General features: G+C 46.6%; 1 protein-coding gene across 1 annotated transcript in view; it reads left to right on the top strand.

Annotated features, from left to right (window-relative positions):
- Positions 1–13,034, top strand: part of Lmnb1 (lamin B1) — a 42,494-nt gene extending 29,460 nt beyond the window's left edge. The window contains exons 6-11 of the mRNA XM_032885666.1: positions 458–678; positions 1,310–1,535; positions 3,608–3,712; positions 8,307–8,426; positions 9,896–10,006; positions 12,216–13,034. Of these exons, the coding sequence (XP_032741557.1) occupies positions 458–678; positions 1,310–1,535; positions 3,608–3,712; positions 8,307–8,426; positions 9,896–10,006; positions 12,216–12,257 (825 nt within the window). The 3' untranslated portion in view covers positions 12,258–13,034. The remainder of the gene's footprint in view (positions 1–457; positions 679–1,309; positions 1,536–3,607; positions 3,713–8,306; positions 8,427–9,895; positions 10,007–12,215) is intronic.
- Positions 13,035–19,432: the final 6,398 nt, after the last annotated feature.

Raw genomic sequence — 19,432 nt, 5'->3', positions numbered from 1 at the left:
GAGGTTTCCAGAGCCGTAGAGTAAACATTTATTTGGCTAATACTGAAAACTTACGTGTACATTTTAAAGCTTTGGTGTGAGGAATATTGCTTTGTAGGCTTTTGGTACCTAAAACTTTTATTGGGGTGGGGAGGCAGTGTTTCTGTGTGTGCCAGCTCTGGCTGTCCTGTAGCTCACTTTGTAGACCAGGCTAGCCTCTAACTTACAGAGATCCGTCCGTCTCTGCCTCTTGAGTGCTGGGATCAAAAGCATACACCATTGTACCTGGCCTACCCAAAACGTTAAGAGACGCTTAATATTTTAAGGATTTTGGAATTAGTTGTTCACAGTCATGATCTTTTGGGTCAGGAGTTAGAGCTCCTGTGGGGCTTTCTAGTTTAGTAAGTGGTTTCAAATTCTGCCTTGTGCTCATGGTGAAGTAGCCCTAGAGTGTCAATGTGTTCCTCTGACTCTGAAGTCTAGAGCATGCTTGGAAAGGATTCAAGAATTGGAGGACATGCTTGCTAAAGAGAGAGACAACTCACGCCGCATGCTGTCTGACAAAGAGAGAGAGATGGCGGAAATAAGGGACCAGATGCAGCAGCAGCTGAATGATTATGAACAGCTGCTTGACGTGAAGCTGGCCCTGGACATGGAGATCAGCGCCTACAGGAAACTCTTGGAAGGGGAAGAAGAGCGGTAAGGGTCTCGGGTGTCCCCAGGCTGGACAGGCTGGCTTTTGTTTTCATGTTACCCCCTCCCCCATCTCCCCCTGTTTTATATCCAGTATTTTAGGACTGCTCTAAGTTAACCTTTCCTTGTGTCTCAGAGGTATTCGCCTCAGAATAGGACATTTATAAATGGTTCACGGTAAAGAACAACCCAGGTAGGATTTGTCTGTACAAGGAGCTCAAGCATTTGCAAGTGTGTCTGAGAAACCCTGTGCATTCTCCAACATGGAGAACTATTCCTTCAGTGCACATTTTCAAATGTTTTAAATGGAAGGAAATTACATATTAAACGCTCATCTCTATGGAAAACGAAACATTCCTTTTAAAAAGGAGGAAAGCAACTTCGAAATTTTCCTGTCATTAGTTTTAACGTCAGGTGGTAAGTAGAAATAGATCTTAATGTGTCATTACTTTAAATATCAGGTTGGCCCATTCTTGTGTTTTAGAAATGCAATGTGAATCCAAATGCTGCTTTGGATTAGGCCTTTACTGGCGTTGTGTGACAAGGTGAGGGACTCCTGGTCCCAATGGCCTGAGTGGACAAAGCCTAGGTGAGTCAGGGGTTTGTACTCCATCCTCACAGTCTTCTTTCCCCGTAGGTTAAAGCTCTCTCCAAGTCCTTCTTCCCGAGTGACCGTGTCCAGAGCCTCGTCCAGCCGCAGTGTGCGCACCACCAGAGGAAAGCGGAAGAGAGTTGATGTGGAAGAATCAGAGGCGAGCAGTAGTGTTAGCATTTCCCACTCTGCTTCAGCCACGGGGAATGTGTGCATTGAAGAGATAGATGTTGATGGGAAGTTTATTCGCTTGAAGAACACTTCTGAACAGGTAAATGAGTCGACCCATCTCCTCAGGCCTGGCTTTGCAGACTGCCTGGCTACTGTGGGTAGTAAGAGCTGTCCATCTTCTGTGTGCTTCAGTATGTCTAAAGCCTTTAGTGGCTTGAAGATTCTCTTTGTTCTTCTTTCCTGTGTTTGTTTATAGTGGTGGTAGGGATGGTGTCCACGTACTACGGATGGGTGTGGCAGCCAGAGAATCATCTTTCCTTCGACCATGTTGGAGTCAGGAATTGAGTTATCAGCCTTGGAAGCACTGTTACCCATGAACTGTCCTACCAGCCTGAGATTTCCTTTGTTAATCTTGCTTTATAAAGCTGTATATTTACCCCAGATTTGCCAGGCCATTTCATGATGGCCTTATTTGTTTCTAAAAAGGTTTTATGTGAGTACATCATTGCTGTCTTCAGGCACACCAGAAGAGGGCATTGGATCCCATTACAGATGGTTGTGAGCCACCATGTGGTTGCTGGGAATTGAACTCAGGACCTCTGGAAGATCAGGCAGGACTCTTAACCACTGAGCCATCTCTCCAGCCCTCATGATGGTTTTCTCAAAGATGAATTAAACGTTTTCCTTAGCTGGTGAAGGTGAAGTTGCAGCATCAAAAGCTTTTTGGAAAGATGGTTTCAGGCTTAGATATGTTGAACCAAAGTTCATGAATGAGCAGATGCTCATGGTCTGATTTATATAGAAATATTGACAACATGAGTCTCCATCTTGAAAGTTTGTGTGAATAGGAAGATTCACCTCAGGGATTTCTGAGGCTTAGAACTTGGACTTTGAAGAGCTCTGCAGTTCTGATGGGACTCAGGATGTAGGACGGTACTGAGAAGGCAGAGGACTGAGGCGCAGGGGAGGGAATGCCACTTCTAAGTATAAAAATGTTCCGGGTCTGGTAAGGATTGAGAGACTCCTCCTGGTGCAGTTGCCAATGAATCTCTACTCAAATCAACTCCAGTGGCGGCTTTCTCATCCCTACCCGCCCCAGTGTTCTGGGTTCCCAAATGAAAGACGCCCACACATGCAGCCTTTGTATTTTAATATGCCTTAACGGCTGGGCCACTCCAACACCTCCACGTGGCTAACACGTTCCCACCAATATTCCTGAGTTAATGCTTACTAAAAAGTCTGTGTTCCGTCTTTGTTGACCTAGACCCAGTTTGCCCTCTTGTCTGTCTGTCTGCTGATCACTTGCCCAGGAATCCTAAAAGTCCCACCTCTGTCTGCCTGTCCAGCCATTGGCCGCTGGCACCTTCATTTACCAATCAAAACCAACTGGGGGCAGGGGCCCTCAGTGTCTCCCATGTGGACATGTGGATTCTCATGTAATTTTGGGGACCAGATTAACATAAGTCAGCGTTAGGCCAAATCCACGACAACTCCCTTTCTCACCAGACTGTTAGAACTACTGTGTGTGTATATGCCTTTAAATAAGTCAGATAGCACAGGCAGTTCCAGGAGGGTCTGGGCTCTAGGGCAGGTTGGCCACAGCTTGGAAACAGAGAGGCTATTGCCCTATCCTGATGTCTCCAGATTCCAGAGGCACAACCACCAGGAGTGTGCGGCTGGCGTCTGCCTGGTGTGAAGCCCTGCTCTACTGTCTGCATGGCTCCTCACTGGGCAGGCGGGGCTGGGCCGATAGTGGTCAGCTAGGTCTGGCGAACAGCTTCTTTGGGTTTGTTTTACTCCCTCAGTAACAGCTTATTCTGGGCAAAGCTGGCACAAATGCAAGAAACAAAAATCAAATTTCTTCCTTGTCTTTGTTAGTCATGAGTGTCTATGATTTACAAACAGAAAGCCGTCAGGTCCTAGGCGTTTTGTTTGTTTTTCCATGTCTGACTTGTGTTGCAAGTCTTAAGGACCCATCTGATTGAGCAGGGAACACCCTTGGTTGTAATTTTCCTCCCTCCTTCATCTCTCTCCAGACCCTTCCTGGTGGGCGCAGACTTCATGACGTTGCGTTTTGCTGAGAGTGCATTGTGTATCCTGTGTGGGTTCAGGGATTGGATTACTTCATGTTCTGTATGTGTGAAGTAACCTTTTCTGTTGTTTTGTGACTAGGATCAACCAATGGGAGGCTGGGAGATGATCAGAAAAATTGGAGACACATCAGTCAGTTACAAATATACCTCAAGATATGTGCTGAAGGCCGGCCAGACCGTTACAGTAAGTGAACTCAGTCGTCATTTAATTTTATTTATCTTATTCACAGATAAAGCCATTGGAACAAATACCAAAACAACAGTTGAGTTGAAAGAGAAGCATTTTAGAAGTGGACTTTAAAATGCCTTTATGTTAGCAGTGCTGTTAAAGATTAAAAATTCTGCCTTAGGGCAGTGAAAAGATTCGAAGCTTGGATTATTTTGTCTGTTTCACTGGGTATAAAATAGTTTCCTGTTGACTGACACTTTCAGCTTAGTGCAGTCCAGGATTCTGCATGGCATAGAGACCTGTGGGAAGGAAGCATCTACCTAGAGCAACAGCTGCTTGAGTTACCTCAGAGAAAGAAGCTTTAATGTTTTGCTTTCTTAGCTGTTTGTACCCTTAGCTGTTTTCAGGGTTGGAGTTGCAGGCTTGGATTTCTAAAAAAGGTCGTCCTTCAGTAGTCAGATGTAGTTGGTTGTAGCCTCATGCAATGCTATACCACTTGGGAAGCTGAGGTAGAACACTGCATGTTCAAAGCTATCCTGACTTGCATTAGCTGGCGAGACATTGTCGTCTCGGGCTGAGGAGATGGGTCAGTTAAGAGCACTTGCTGCAGCTCCAGCCAGGTGAAGTCCCCACAGAGAAGGGAAGGCACTAGCTAAGGAACCTTGGCATTTGATAGCCAAGGGGAAGGAGACTCAGTTTCCTTTAATGATGTGACTCCTGATAGTCTGACCCCATTGCAGGGATGGGCTTCAGTGTCAAAAGAGGCTGGGCAACACAAGCCAGACTCGATGGGGAAAGAAGAGAAATATAATCTCCAAGTCAGATGGGAAGGGCTGGGGGGATGGCGAGGGTGGAAAGGGGAGGAGTAGGGTAGGGCGTGAATGTGTTCAGTGCATTATATGAAAATCTCAATTAATACAAATAATTGGAAGAAAACAAAAAGCCAGAAAAAAGCACATGCCTTTAACCCTAGGACTTGGGAGGCAAAGGCTGGTAGATTTCTGAGTTTATGGCCAGCCGTGTCTACAGAGCAAGTTATATATAGCCAGGACTATATATAGAAAAGCCTAGTTTTGAAAAACCAAACAAAATATCCACTTGCTGCCCTTGCAGAGGAACAGTTTTAAGTTCCAGCACCCACATTGGGTGGCTCAAAATCACCTGTGGATTCAACTCTAGGAACCTGACACCCGCTTCTGGACTCTAAGGCACCTGTAGAAATGTACAAGGAAGTCCTCTTTGGGGATAGGACCCTGTACTGTCCAGAGTAACATGCTTTCGGTGCAACGTCATGAATTTATAGGTGTCAGGTGTCGAGAGATGGTTAAATGGCATTCTTAACTCTCACTCTGACTTAGCAGTAAAAGCCTGTGTTGTCGTGCTCTAGAAGGCCACATTTTACACTGTAGTGGACTGAGTCTAGAGAAGCCTGCATCGCAGAGCAAACAGGAGCTTCCTTTGTTTTTACTTCACAAGCTAATGTGCTCACTTTGGATCTTAAAGAAGGCGTCTTCGTCCTTGGAGGAGTAGATGTGATTGCTCACTGTTTTATGGTTTCTTAAATGAAAAGCAAGTGCTGCTGGGTGTGGGGGACCCACACTTGTGTCTAGCACTTGGGAGCCTAAAGGTCATTCACAGCCACAGCCACACAGCGAGTTTGAGGCCAGCCTGGAAAACATGAGACCCTGTATCGAGAAAACATGAGACCCTGTATTGGGAAAACATGAAACTCTGTATCAGGAAAACAAAAGGTGCCCACCTATACATCACCACCCGCGGTTTGGGTTTTTTTGTTTTTTTAGATGAGGTCTCTGTGACTGGGTCTGTCCTAGAACTTACTTGCTCTCTACATAGACCAGGCTGGCTTGGAGCTCATGGAGCTCATAGAGATCTGTTTGCCTCTGCTTCCTGAATGCTGGGATTAAAGGCTGTTGCTTCCACACCGAGCTTCCTTCTCCCCTCCTCAGGTCTCCCTCCTCAGCCCAGGCTGACTTTGAAGTGATCACAACCGTGTCTTAGTCTCCCACACATTTATAATTTTGATTAGTACAAACCTTAATTTTGAAGATCAAAGGCTCAAAATGCAGGTTAGAACTTCTGTAAAGTATACAGAGCTTTGACATCTCTGAAAACAGCAGGTGTTAATTTTGTAATAATGAGTGAAAATGAGAACAAATATCCGAGTGACTCTATTCTTTAGTAATTATAGTGAGAGAAGACTGCTTAGTTCTATTATAATCTTAGGGAAGCTGCATGATGTGTTTAAAAGTTTGGTATTGGGGTTGGAGATTTAGCTCAGAGGTAGAGCGCTTGCCTAGCAAGCGCAAGGCCCTGGGTTCGGTCCCCAGCTCCGAAAAAAAGAAAAAAGAAAAAGAAAAAGTTTGATATTTTACTTCAGAGGTTCAGACTTGAATCCTCTGTCTCATGAAGTGGGGGCATTGCACCAGTCATCTGCTTTCCCTCTGGATGTGCTGCCCCAGAGATGGAGATGATCGCTCCTGTGGGTGCTTTACAGAAGAACGGGTCCCAGGAGATAACGTAGTACATTTTTTCTTTAGTAGCTTGTATTAAATGTGATCAGATTTGGAACATTGTAGTGAAGGAGATTTCCCTAGGACATTGTATAAGACTACTTCCAAGGATCAGTCTGAAGATTCAGAACAGAGATGCAAGCCCTATGTATGCCTTTAAAAATTAATTCCTATGTTTAAAAACTTACAAAGCTGTAAAGTAAACTATGCGATTGCATTTAGTCTGTTTTGTTCAAAATACTGTGTCAAAGCAGAGCATAGCGGCAGTGCCCTTTAGTCAACACTAGGGAGGCAGAGGCAGGAGGGGCTCTGAGTTTGAGGCCAGCCTCGTTCATCTACAGAGTTCCAGGGCAGCCAGGGCTATCCAGAGAAACCCTGGCTTAAGGAACAAGCAAAACCAAACGAACATCTAGATTATAAAATGATTTATTAATTTATTAATTAATATAAAAATGATTATTGGGTATGTTAATCCTTTCCTAAGTGTTTGAAGTCTGGGGTGCACAGCACATCTGTTACCTGAGAGAGAGAGCTTTCAGGCACTTCGGCCTTGCCCTGACGTTCTCTCTCACACTAACCCATCTATGTGATTCCATGTAACTAGTGAAAAGGACGGCCAGGACCTGAAGCATGCTGCTGCTCTGTGTCTGGAAGCTGCTCAGGTCCCGTTCCATTTTTCAGTCTTATCCTAGTAAATCCCACTTTCTGTCTGTAATGCTCATGGACAATCTGGAAACTTCCGTGGACCTTTCTGTCCAGAGCTAGAGAAGTAACTCAGTTTCTCTGAGGTACGCAGGTCCAGTCACCCCCCTGTGGGCTTTAGGTATTAGAACTCCTGCTGCAAGAGTGGAACCTCACAGACAGGAAAGTGACTTAAAGGGATCACGGGGACTCATAGACTTCCCCCACAAACTTTGGTTTGTCCTTGGCATTTTTGATATCAACCGAAAATTCTACAACCAGTTACACCATTGATTCTGCAACATGGCTTCTGTGCTTATTCCTACATCAGTTCCTTACTCAGCTGCTCGTTTCCTTGCTTGTAGGTTTCGGGTTGGATGTGTCTGTCTCTGAGGACAGTGAGACTACAAAAGCATAATGATTTGTTTGTCTAGGATCGATACCTCTAGGAATGAATGATGTATGTCTCTGTCCTATAAGGTGATGTGTACCTCATGCATGCACATGCCCAGAGGGGCCAACTCTAGATCCCCGAAACTGAAGTCAGGGTTGGTCAGTAAGCAACCTGATCCAGGCTCTGAGCATTGAACCTGGGTTCTCTATAAGAGCGCTGCACACTTAACCACCGAGCTCTTTCTCTCCAGCCCTCTACCTGGGTTTTCTGATTGCCAGTACTTTTTTATTCTACCTGATTCCCTCTGCCAAAAAATACATAAAAATATGGCAGAATTTCCATGCTGATCATGGAATGTATTTTTTCGTTGGCTTATTTCAATAGCAATCATATTTTACCTGGAACGTTTCCTGTATTCTTTGTGGAGCATAATGTGAGACGGGCTGGGGCACTGTGACACTATCTCTGATTGGGGATGAGCCACTCTTCCTGAATATTTCAGATAGACTATTAGTTGTTAGAAGGTTAACTTCTGTTGTTGAAATTAGAGTTCTGTGGTCTCTGTGTGTGTGCATGCATGTGCATGTGTGTGCTGGCATGTGCGCGTGTGTGCTGGCAGGGTGGCCCGTGAAGCCCATAGAACAGCTGATTCCACAGTGAGCCAGCTCCTCTGTTGGTCATCACTCCCACCTATTGTAGGCACCATCGTTGCCATATTTTTGTGGCTGAAGAGAATAAGGACATTTGTTCTGGGTCAGCTGCTTTGTGGACTAGCTAGGCCAGAGTGTGGCAGCTTTATTTCAGGGGCTCATGTGTCCATATGCCTGTCATGTGAGGAAGGTGAGTGACGACACAGTCTCTGAGACGAAACAGCCAGCTAACAGCGAAACAGCTGGGCAGGGTTCCAGGGCCCCCGATAGGAGAATTAAGTCTCATTCTGTTGCTGACCTTGAAATATGTGAGCCCTGGCTTCTGGGTGGACTGATGTCCTTTTCTCTTTCAGGTATGGGCTGCAAATGCCGGAGTCACAGCCAGTCCTCCAACTGACCTCATCTGGAAGAACCAGAACTCTTGGGGCACTGGTGAGGATGTGAAGGTTGTGTTGAAGAATTCTCAGGGAGAGGTATGACCACAGTTCACGGATGATTTCTCATCAGAAGTCCCATTGAAGTGTGAAGTCACTGACTTTAGTCAGACTAAGGCTGCCAAGTACTAGACACTGAGTGAATGGAAACACCACACGTCTGAAAAGTGTCGTCTTGTAGGGCTTTGATTTAGTCACACGGGGTCCAGTTTCCTGGGCAGGTTCTGTCTCCACTGCACTTTGGCTTTGGGACCCTGAAGGATTTCACCTCTGAATGTTCATATCAAGCAGCACCCAGTGCAGTCTGTTTACCTGGTGAATGCTTATGCTGTCAACCTAGTAAATGTTTGTCAACCTTCCTCGTTCTCTGTACTCCGGAAGCTGAGTGTACGATTGTGTGTGGCACGTGTATTTTTGCCGTGTTCACCATGCTAGTTGTAGGACTCTTGTCAAAGAATAATGGCTGTGTTGCTGTTTGCTGTAAGGAGTCAGCGTCTGTCTATAATGCTGTTGTTGGACTGTAGCAGCAAGACTTTTAATCCCCACAGTCAGGAGGCAGGATCTCTCAAGTTTGAGGCCAGCCAGGGTTAAACAGAGACGCCCCTTGATAATCAACGACAAAATCATGAATCACAGTGCTGTTGCTTTGGTCGGAACAGTTATGCTTGTGTACTGAGTGTCTGTGAAGACTGACTCAGGTCACACACAGCCATCTTAGCACCTAGGTTTGTTTACAGATTGTGTACTTGGATGTGTTTCACATTGATGGATGTGTGCATTGAGGCATTATTGTGACATTATCTTTGTGGTTTTTTGGACTTTGGTTTTAAACCAGGGACTCTGTTAAATTTCATATCACTCCTACTGAAGTAGTTCCACTGTGGAGTGACCTTTGAACCCAACAGTACTTATATCCTAGCTGCAGGTTAGCTCATGCTTAAATTTGACAGCTTTTGCCCACCTCAGCATTCTCTCCTGAAAGCTGTGGTACTTGGATGTTTTAGTAGAAATGGTGTTGCACTTTAAGAAGGACCAGACCTCTGCTTCCGTACAGTATGTCTGATTGAACTCAATGGTCTGTTCTAGGAGTTAGTGCCAGTCGATGCAGGTTCTGTTCCCTGATGGAGTGAACGGTGCTGTCTTGGCCTTGACTACCAGGTGGTCCTGCTGCTACCTGGGGCTGCAGCACCTGGGCTCCGCCTCGGTTTTATTCAGCATTTATTTAGCACCTTTTCTTTGCCAGGAGCCAAGATGTTTAAGCAGAATTCATGTTGAGTTTTATAAAAGAATTTAGTATGCCAAGTCACTTGCACAGAATTTGTGTAAGGGCACAGGGTAGAAAGCTCAGCAGGTATTTTCAGATTGGAACCAGTAGCTCCCCTGCAGGGGAAATTGAAGGTCTGCTAACTGCTGCTAATTATGCAGAACTCACTAGCTAGAGCTGCTGATGAAATGGCTTTGACAAGCCTCCTTAGCCTTCTGGTTGAAGTCTACTGTGTCGCTTTTAGGAGGTTGCTCAGAGAAGCACAGTCTTCAAAACCACCATACCTGAGGAGGAGGAGGAGGAGGAGGAGGAGCCCATTGGATTGGCCGCCGAGGAGGAACGTTTCCACCAGCAGGTATGATTGTAACTTAGAAGAACTTCCCGACAGCCTGGTGTGGGTTTCCTTCCTGTATTCAAACCCAGGCAGTGGCCATCCCCCTGCTGTGGTGCATAGCCGACTGTGCACAGGGCTGCAGACCTGGATGCAGTGGAGAATGGTAGACCCTTTACTTTTTTTCTGTCAACTTTTAGCTTTTGTCTTTTGTTCTCTGGTGTAGATAATGTGTCTACAAATGCATAGAGTAGATTGACTGCCGGAGCCTTATTGGACTCTGCAAAGTTTGCTACTAAACGAGAGCAGTAACCAAGCCACACTAAGCTTCAATACAGAACCAGATTCATTGCTGTTGCAGTAAGCTGCCATCCATTAAATAATTGCAAGAGTTTAGCTCATACCTGGGCTTTGCAACCCCAATTAAACTCCAGTTAAACCCCAAATTCTGTTTTAGCTAATTCATTTTGGAAAAAAAATATTAATTTAACTAATGAGCCCTTGGTTTATATCCTGCTATAGGACAGTGTATAAGCTGGCGTGTGAGCATTAGTCTGCCTCTTGTCTCCAAGACTCTGTATTTGTAATTTAGGTCGGGCTTGTGTCTTAGTCACTGCCATTGCTGTGCAGAGACACCATGACCAAAGCGACTCTCAGGAAAGCACGAGTAGTGCTGGAGCAGTGGCTGAGAGCCACATCCTGATCATAGGCAGAGACTGGGCCTGGCGAGGCTCTTGAAATCTCAGGACCTACTCCCAGTGATACACTTCCTCCAACAAGGACACACCTCGAGCCTTCTAATCTTTACAAATGGTGCCATTCCCTGGTGACTCTGCTCACGAGTGTATGAGGAGCATTCTTATTCAAACCACATCTTGCCCTCAGCAGACTTCATGTGTATAACCCCACTTAAGTAATCACTTGAGGTGGAATTTATTTCATCTGATACCTTGCTATTTTGCTGACATAGTTTAACAAGTATGTTATAGTCCTAACCTCATATCAATGGCTAGAAGATGACATTTAAGACAAGTGATCTGCATGAGTCCTGTCTGCTCAGACACTGGGGAAGGCTTTCTCGGCCTCTGGTGTCATTGTAAACAGCTGTGGAAAAGGCGTGTGGACAGTGGGGTGGAGGGATAGGGTATTTGGCTATTACAGAAAGAACAAATGTTTGAACTGTCAGTAGAATACACTGAAGAGTTATTTCTTAGTCTTGAGGATTCTTTGGTTTGACTGGGCTTGGCCAGGGCTGAAAGTACTCTCTTCAGTGTGGCTCTGGGGATTAGTTCAGTCCAAGCTTTACAAAGTAGCATCCAGCAAAGATGGTTAAAATGGCAGGTCCCGGGCCTCCTGAAAGCGGGCCCAGACCCCCTTCTGCTGCCTTCTCTAAAAGTAGGCCTCAGGCACTGAAGGAGAAACAGTCTCATTGGTGGAATGAGGGACTGAGTTGTGGGATGTTTTGTCAGTGTTGTGGTTCTATGGATCAGATCCTCCTGCACGCTAAGAAAGTCCCCTGCCATTGTCACGATGAAGAGCCATCAAGTACAGTGGCCGTGATCCAGTGTCCTTGGGACTGCCAATCTTCAGTTTATGTAGTTAGCAGGGAGTCACAAGTCACACAGGAGTGAGTTTTTTAGGCACTAGACACTGAGCAATGGCCCAGCTCTTTAAAGGTTTAAACCCTTTTATCTTACGTGCGCGAGTGTTTTGCCTGCACTAGAGTGCAGTACCAACCATGCAGTACCTGAGGAGGCCAGGAGGGGGTATAGGATCCCCTGGAACTACACTATAGGGAGTCAAACCCAGGTCCTCTGAGAGAGCAGCTGGTGCTCTTAGCCACGGAGCTATCTAATTTACCTCTCTAACCCCTGCTGCAGCTCTTTAAAAAACACTTGTTATAGAATTGTTGTTATTAAGATCAGATCTTGCCATGTTTGTAACTTTAGCTAGCTCGGGCCTCTATTTTAAGTGAGAAATTCTTAACTGCTTACAGGCCTAGATCAGCTTTTGCTTGTTTGTTTGTTTTCTGGGAAAAACTGTTATAGTCAGAGTAGAAACTCAGTTGTGGGGTTTGTTGAAGTGAGCCCTTAGAGAATGCTAGAAAGAAAGGCGTAAGCAGGCTCGTTTTAAGAAGGGAATGCAGCGTTTTAGTGCCTCTGTGGGGAAGGTTTGTGTTTAGAACATTGTAATTTTGTGGGTACTGACGTTTTCTTCTATTTTCCCCTCCCAGGGAACCCCAAGAGCATCCAATAAAAGCTGTGCCATTATGTGAACTTGTCACGTCACGGTCTTCCTGGAGCTAGAAGCACGGAGTCCTGTATACAGTGCAGAGCCTTCTCAGAAGCACATGATATTTTTGTATTTCCTTTATGTGAATTTTTAAGCTGCGAATCTGATGGCCTTAATTTCCTTTTTGACACTGAAAGTTTTGTAAAAGAGATCCTACCCATACATACATGTTGCAGATGTGAATTATTGACACTGAGCTAACGTACTGTTTGGAAAGGGGCCCTCAAGTTTTTGGCATTTTTTTTTTTTTCTTTTTGTATGTGTGTATGTAATTTTTTTTTTTTTTTTTAAGTTCTTTTAAGAGGGAACAGGGAGGGTAAGAAAACCACTGCGTGTCCGGGCATAATTGAAGATCGCTCTCCCTAGATGGGCGATCTGCTCTTGATCCTTCTCTGCTATATATAAAATGGTGCTGTGCGGGAGGGGGGAAAGGTGTTTTTCAATATATGAACTTTTGTATGGAATTTTTTTGTAATAAGTGATCAAGGTTACCTTTTTTTTAAATAGAAAAGAGAAGAAACGTTTTGTAGGAAGGCAGTATTGCGCCAGCCATCATGTAAGCACTCTGGATGGACGTTTCGCAGAGCCGTCGTTCGGTCAACTCCTTCTCTTAGAGTCTTGATTCCTGAGGGGAACGGGGCAGGCGGGCTAGGGTGGGGGAGACTTTCTCTTCACGTGCGCTAGTTGAGGTTTTTAAGATAGTGTAACATGCTTAAATTTCTTATCAACATTAACAAATAAAAGGCTGTTTTACTATTAATCTACTGTCCTTCTTAACCCTTTAGACTAGTAGGTCTCAGCCTGTGCGGCGTGACCCCTTGGGGGTTGATTCACCCTTTCACAGGGGTCACCTAAGACCAGAAGAAAACACAGATATTTATAGTATGATTCATAACAGTAGCAAAATAATAATTTTGAACTAGCGATAAAATGATTTATGGTTGGTGTCACCACAGCGTGAGGAACTCTATTAAAGGGCGCAGCCTTAGGAAGGTTGAGAACCGCTGCTGTAGGCAGATGTTGACAGGGCAGCTTTGATTGGCTCATGTGAGCTGTAAAACAGTGATGTTTTACAATTGGGGGGGGGGGTGGATGCCCGTTCCGATCCCCGCTGCTCTGTTGACGGTGGTAACAGAGCTCAGTACTCACTGTGTTCGGCTTATCAGGAGCGGCTTGGAAGCTGTCTTCAGGAACACAGCAGAGAAGCAGCGGTGTGGACCCGGAGTGGATTGCCTTTATACTGAAGGAGGAAATGGAGATACTTGAGAGTCGCTGAATGCTGTGATGAAGGCGCTGTGGCACGCATGTTACCCATGCCGAGCTGGTCGCTGGGGCTTCGCTGGTTGCGGATTTGAGGAGTTTCTTTCCTGCGATTGCTTTAGCAGAGTCAGTTCATCTTGTAGGAGCAGGACATTGGGAGCCTCCCCAGAATACACAGAAGACATTTCAGAGGCGAACCCACAGCCAGTGTTCGTCTCCTCTTAAGATATTCCTGCAGTAAGCCATGCACAGACTAGCAGTTTTCACTTGAAAATAACTCACAAAGCCCCAGATTACTGTGCTGCACAGATTTACAACGTGCACTGGTGCTGTCGCAGACACAAGATAAATGCCGGGTCAGATCCTGTCTACTGGGGCAGATAAAATGATAACTTCTCAACACAGATTTATCCAACAAATGCCAACAGGAAGGCGGCTGTGTGTGTCACAAGAGGGGGTTTGGGTCCTCGAAGTAAACCCGAGGTTCTTTACCACCAGATTAATTATGCTATAAAATCCAACACTTCAGGCATCAAGGGGGAATCTGGTAAGATTTACAGTAAAAATCCAGGATTCAATTAACCAAAGTAGTTCGGAGCTTCTGGCCATTTCCAGGGATTGGCTGCTGTGAGCCTGTCCTGAGGACTTCGGGCCTGAGGCCGCCCTGCTTACACCTCCCATCGGTGGAGGCCAGGCAAGGACGCACACGGACACACTTTAAAATGACCCTTGTGGTAACACGCGAGATTCATCTGCTCCCTGCCTCGTCTGCTGTCTGTTTTGACCTGCATTTTTAGCCTGACTTGGGTCTCATCTCATTTCGTGTAAGATAACTCTGCATGTTCTTGTTGGAAACCCTGTCACCTTTGTCACTGTCCTCCAGTCGAGCGTTTCCAGATGACACTGAGCCTCTCCTTTCGCGTATTTAGATTTCTCCGTGCTGGTGCTGGATTCTTAGTGAGTCCTTCACGCTTACCTCACTGGTTCTGTTCTTCCTCCCACCTTGGCATTTATCCAAGCCATCGCATTCCTGATTCATTGGCTTCATCTCTGAAGTTGCCTTTGGTTCTCTTGGAGAGGGAGGAGTGGAAGGGGGAAGGAGAGGGTGTGTAAGAAAGAGAACAACCTTGGGCATCCTTCCTCTGGAGCTTATTTTGAGACAGGATCTCTCCTTGGGACCTGACTTGACCTGGCCCGAGATTCCCCGGTATCCTCCTGCCTCCGCACCAGCACTGGGGGTCTAAGCATGCATCATCATGTCCAGTTTTGTGTGTAGGTGCTGGGGGTCGAACTTGGGTTCTTGTGCAAGGCAGGGCCTTAGTCCCCTCCTTTTTAAAAGCATTTCTCACATTATACATTTAATTCTTTCAGTCATCGATTTTATGGTTTTAGTAATTCTGCTATATTGAGTTTTGGGGTACTTATTTTTAAGTTATAGGTACATTAGTTGACTTCCTAATAGTAGATGGTTTGCCTCTTGGGTTAGGGTTGTAAACACCTCTTGGGCAGTAATGGCTGTTTTGTTAGAAATCCTAGTTTTCTCTTGATGATATTAGACCTGCACCATATTCCTGACTACACCCTAGCTGCTTCTGTTTAATCTTAGAGTGGGAGGAGGGCTTGTCCACGACAGTTTGTCATACGTCTCTGTGCATAGATACACATAAGCCTATTTTCGAGGTGTGAATATCCTAAGTCTTGTGCCCATTGACTTAGGCACCACTCTCAGGTTGAAGTCTGTTTGGACGTCTCAATGTGCGTTTTAAAGCTTAGCACCTCGCATGTGGGAACTTGTGCTTCAGAAGGCTCCGTGTGAGGGGAGTCAGTGGTCCAGTGTTAGGAGTCCCTGAAGCAAGGGTTTGATATTTTTGCAGAAAAGCCTAGAATTCTGACTGGCACTGTCCTGAAGCAACGGTATTAATGGAGGTGTGATTTATTAGAATTCTTTTGTTTGGCTGCCTTCTGAAAGGATGATCAGCCAAATTGAACGAGATAGGAAACTTTTTAGGGAAAATAGGAAAATTTAGAGAAGCCACATTCAAGTTGTCGGAGGATCAGAGTTCCACTTTAAAGTGTGTGGAAGGGACAGCAAATTGACGGGGAGTGGTTCTGGGAAGAGAAGCTGGGCTGGCTGGGAGGATCAGAGAACCGAACACAGAGGAACACAGAGGAGTCAGCGCTGCCAGTTTGCCCTGGAGACCTGCTCAGGCCCAGGGTGTGAAGTCCGCCCACTTCCGACCTCCTCACTGCCACAATGATGCTTTCTCTTTCACTTTTAGCCGCTCAGTAAATCTCGTCCTTGGCTGACTTTCCTCCAGAGACAAAGTGCACCTCCATTTCAGGAGACAGCCTGCCCAGTAGCTTAATGACTTTATACAATAAAGCACAGATTCACCCAGATTTATATGCGAGGGTTTCCTCCACCAGTCTGGCTGCTCGGCCTCCCTGCCAGCCAGCCACATTGTAGCATTCTGCTGGCTTCTCAGGCCTGCGTTGGTGAGTCCTCTGTGAGCTCAGGTTGGATCTTAAAGAGGCCCCCTCATTTGCATGCTACTTTAAACAAATCGGTTTTGCTTTCAGAGGGAGGTGCTGAGCTCCCACCCACGTGGCAGAAAGGAAAACTCATTCCCCAAAGCTGTCTGTGACTTGCACACACTTGCCTGGTGTGTGAGGGCACAAACAAACGTGATTACAGTAAGCACGCAACTTTGGAGGCACACTGGACGACTCAACTTCTTCAGCTCCTGTGGTCTCCCTGGTCCCCGGCCATCCTGCATGAGTCAGCCTTTGGGGAGCTCACTGCCCTGACAGGACAGAGGTACCCGTAACTGGTTTTTTCTCAGTCTGACTCAACCTCGACAAGTATTCCCAAAAGGTCTGGGGTTGGTTGGTTTTGTGTTTCGGGAGTTCAGGTTTCACTATGTAACCCAGGCCACTGGAAACTTATTTCCTGTCTCCCTTTCCCGGTGTGGGGGGTCACGCCATGCACTCCACACACCTCCCCCCCATCAGCTTGACTGGTGTGATTTGGCCTGAGAAATACACATGCGTCTCCACTCAGCCCCCATGCAGTCCTGTGACCCAAGTCTGGTCACAGTGTGTGGTGTACACACGACCACGCCGTTGACTTTCTAGCTTAGTGGCTGGCACTGCTCTCCAGATAACTGATTATCCAGTTCCCAAACTGGAGGCCAGCTCTGACTTCCCTCCACCTGAGCCAGGGAGCCTCCTGGCTCGCCCTGCCAGTACCAGCACCAGGTTTGTTGGTTTAGAACCTGCCCCGCCCCAGCCCCACCAGTTTCCCATTCCCTTTTTCTAGAAGCTGGGGCCAAAAATTTTCTGCCAGCTATTTTTTCATAGGACAAGTTAGACCGTTTCTCCTTAAGCTTTTGTCCTGGGGGTGGAGGGGGAGAATTGGATTTGAGCCTGGGGTTGGGGTGGAGTGATGGTCAGATAGCCACACTCCAGAACATTCATTTCTCATCCTAAAAGGAACAGGGGCCTGGGCTCCACCCTGAGAAGCTGCCATGGAGTCGACAGGAAAGGTGCCAGTGGCAGTCCTGGAAGGGGCTTTTCTGTGGAGAAGGTGGCCAAGGGCGTCAGGATGACCCTACCCCAGAAGTCCTGAGAACCCTGAGGCAGGGCTTGGGTTTGTCTTGCAGCTGGAGGTCCACTTGCAGCACAGGGTCCTGAAGCCTGGTTCTCACAAGGGGTTGGGGGGACAGAAAAGCAAGCCGGGATGCTTTTAAGGGGAAAGATTGGAGAGGGGGCACATTTGAATGCTGTCATTGTCTTACCACATGCACCTGCGCAGATGCTGTCCCTACCTCATTAGCTAGCGGGATTCCTGTTTTGTACTGCATGGACCCAAAAGGTGTCATTGTTACCTCAGCACTCACAGAGAGGATTTGGCTTGGGAACTACCAGAGAAAGCTCCGTCTTTCTGACTGGCGGGTTCTGTCCTTGACAGCTCTGCCCCTCTTGCTGCCCCAGGCTGCTGTCAGCAGACACTTTTACCCAGTTAGAGTTAACTTACTGATGAACCGTGTACCCCTCGGCAAATAGGAATTGGACTGCTTTCAATTGTCACCGAACCTCCCGGTCCGTTTTATCCAAACTTCCTCAACCCAGTGGTGAAACAATGAATGAATGCCGTGCTGTGCCATTGAGGGGCGATTTAAAGGAAGCCCTGGCAGATGGGCTGGAGAGCAGGAGAGAGGTGGATCTGTTCCTCCAGGGCTCTTGCTCAGGGCTGCCTTTGAAAAGACTTAGGTGTAAGAGTGTTTAGCCTGTACGGATGTATGTGCACGATGTGCGCCCGGTGCCTGTGGAGGTTATAACTCCTGGAACTGGAGTTAAAAAGGTGAACCTTCATGTGGGTGCTAGGAGCTGAACCTGGGTGCTCTTAACCTCTGGCAATCTCTGGAGACCCTCTGCCTTGCCTTCCACTAGTCTCTCGAGGTTGAACCTCGGCCCTGGAGGGCTGACTTTGGACAAGCTGGCTGTGTTTCAGGACACGCAGCCTTTGTTCAGGGAGGTAATTAAATGTTCTGTTAAAGTGTCCTGTGGGAGGGTGGTCAGTGTTCATAAGCTACACAGAGTTGTTGGAGCGCGCAGAAAGCAGTTGAAAGTACTCGGCCCTAATGAAGCAACGTGTCCACGGAATTGGTGAATTGTTGACAACGACCCAGAATGTGTCCTGGTTACCCATGTGGGCTGGGGGCGACAGAATAATGGGGATTATTGGAATTGGTGATTCAGCTGTGATTGGAATAGAGGTAAAAAGAGTTTTAACAACCGGATGGACCATTGTTTAGGACATGCCAAGTGTAGTCATGGTTATGTTCCAAATTTGTACTTTCCCAGACGGGCTTCCATAGACAGGATTCAGACAGAATAACACTGATGACCTTTGACCTCGCTCTCCGAATGGAAAACCCCGTATAAGAATAGCAGTTATTGACACCAGTTGGTGTAAGTCAGTAGCAAGGCATGGTCCTGAGAAACCATACATTCTTAGATCTGTTTTGTCAGGTATCTGTTTAGAGTGAAAAGTCCAGTCTAGTGTTGGTGGGAGAATTCAGTTAGATTGCGTGGAACGGCCATGGTAATATAGGAGGTCGTTAAGCGCATAGGAATTTAAAACAGAGCTTAAAATTAATTAACCAAGAGAACTGAGGTCAGGGTAAGGAGACTCGGTATAGAATGTGGTGGGATTTCTGAGTTGTAAGTGCACCTGGTGTTTCTCAGAATCAATACTTGAATTAGTCAGTGGTTCACAAGGAAAGCCATCGAGAATACCAGAAGCACCACCGGTAATAATTGAACAAGCGCTGTCAGTCATTAACCGCCATGCCCAGCCTGAGCCACCTCGCCTCATGGTGCAGGAAAAGAAACCTTTCCCTGCCCCTGACGTGTGAATACTCCAGCTTGGTTAAAGCTGCCACCCAGGCTGCAGGGGGTGCTGATCTCTCGGCAAATGGCCTTCGGGAAGGATTTGTCTAGTGCTGCTTTCATAAGTCCCCAACTCTGAGGTTAGGACTATCATGGCCTCACAGCTCAGCCCTGGGCTGGTTTTCTCTGGACTCCCCAGGTGGTCCTAGGGGTGAGATAGATTAACAACCAAACTCTCAGAGCAGTGGTTCTCGACCTGTGGGTCAAGGCCCCTTTGAGGGTTGGACGACTTTCACAGGGCTCCCCAAGACGGTTGGAAAGCAGACATTTACATTATGATTCACAACAGTAAAATTACAGTTACGAAGTAGCCATGAAAATAAAGGGTCGCACGCAGCGTTAGTGAGGTTGAGAACCACTGCTCTAGGGTTAAGATCAGACTTACAGACTAGAGAGCTTTCTTGGCAGTGGGGCCCACAGAGGTTGCAGCCTGGCATGGGGGTG

Source organism: Rattus rattus, chromosome 15 (genome assembly GCF_011064425.1).
Source record: "Rattus rattus isolate New Zealand chromosome 15, Rrattus_CSIRO_v1, whole genome shotgun sequence".
Classification (NCBI taxonomy): Eukaryota; Metazoa; Chordata; class Mammalia; order Rodentia; family Muridae; genus Rattus; species Rattus rattus.
The sequence above is the reverse complement of the archived record's forward strand: the minus strand, read 5'-3'. Positions and strand labels throughout refer to the sequence as shown.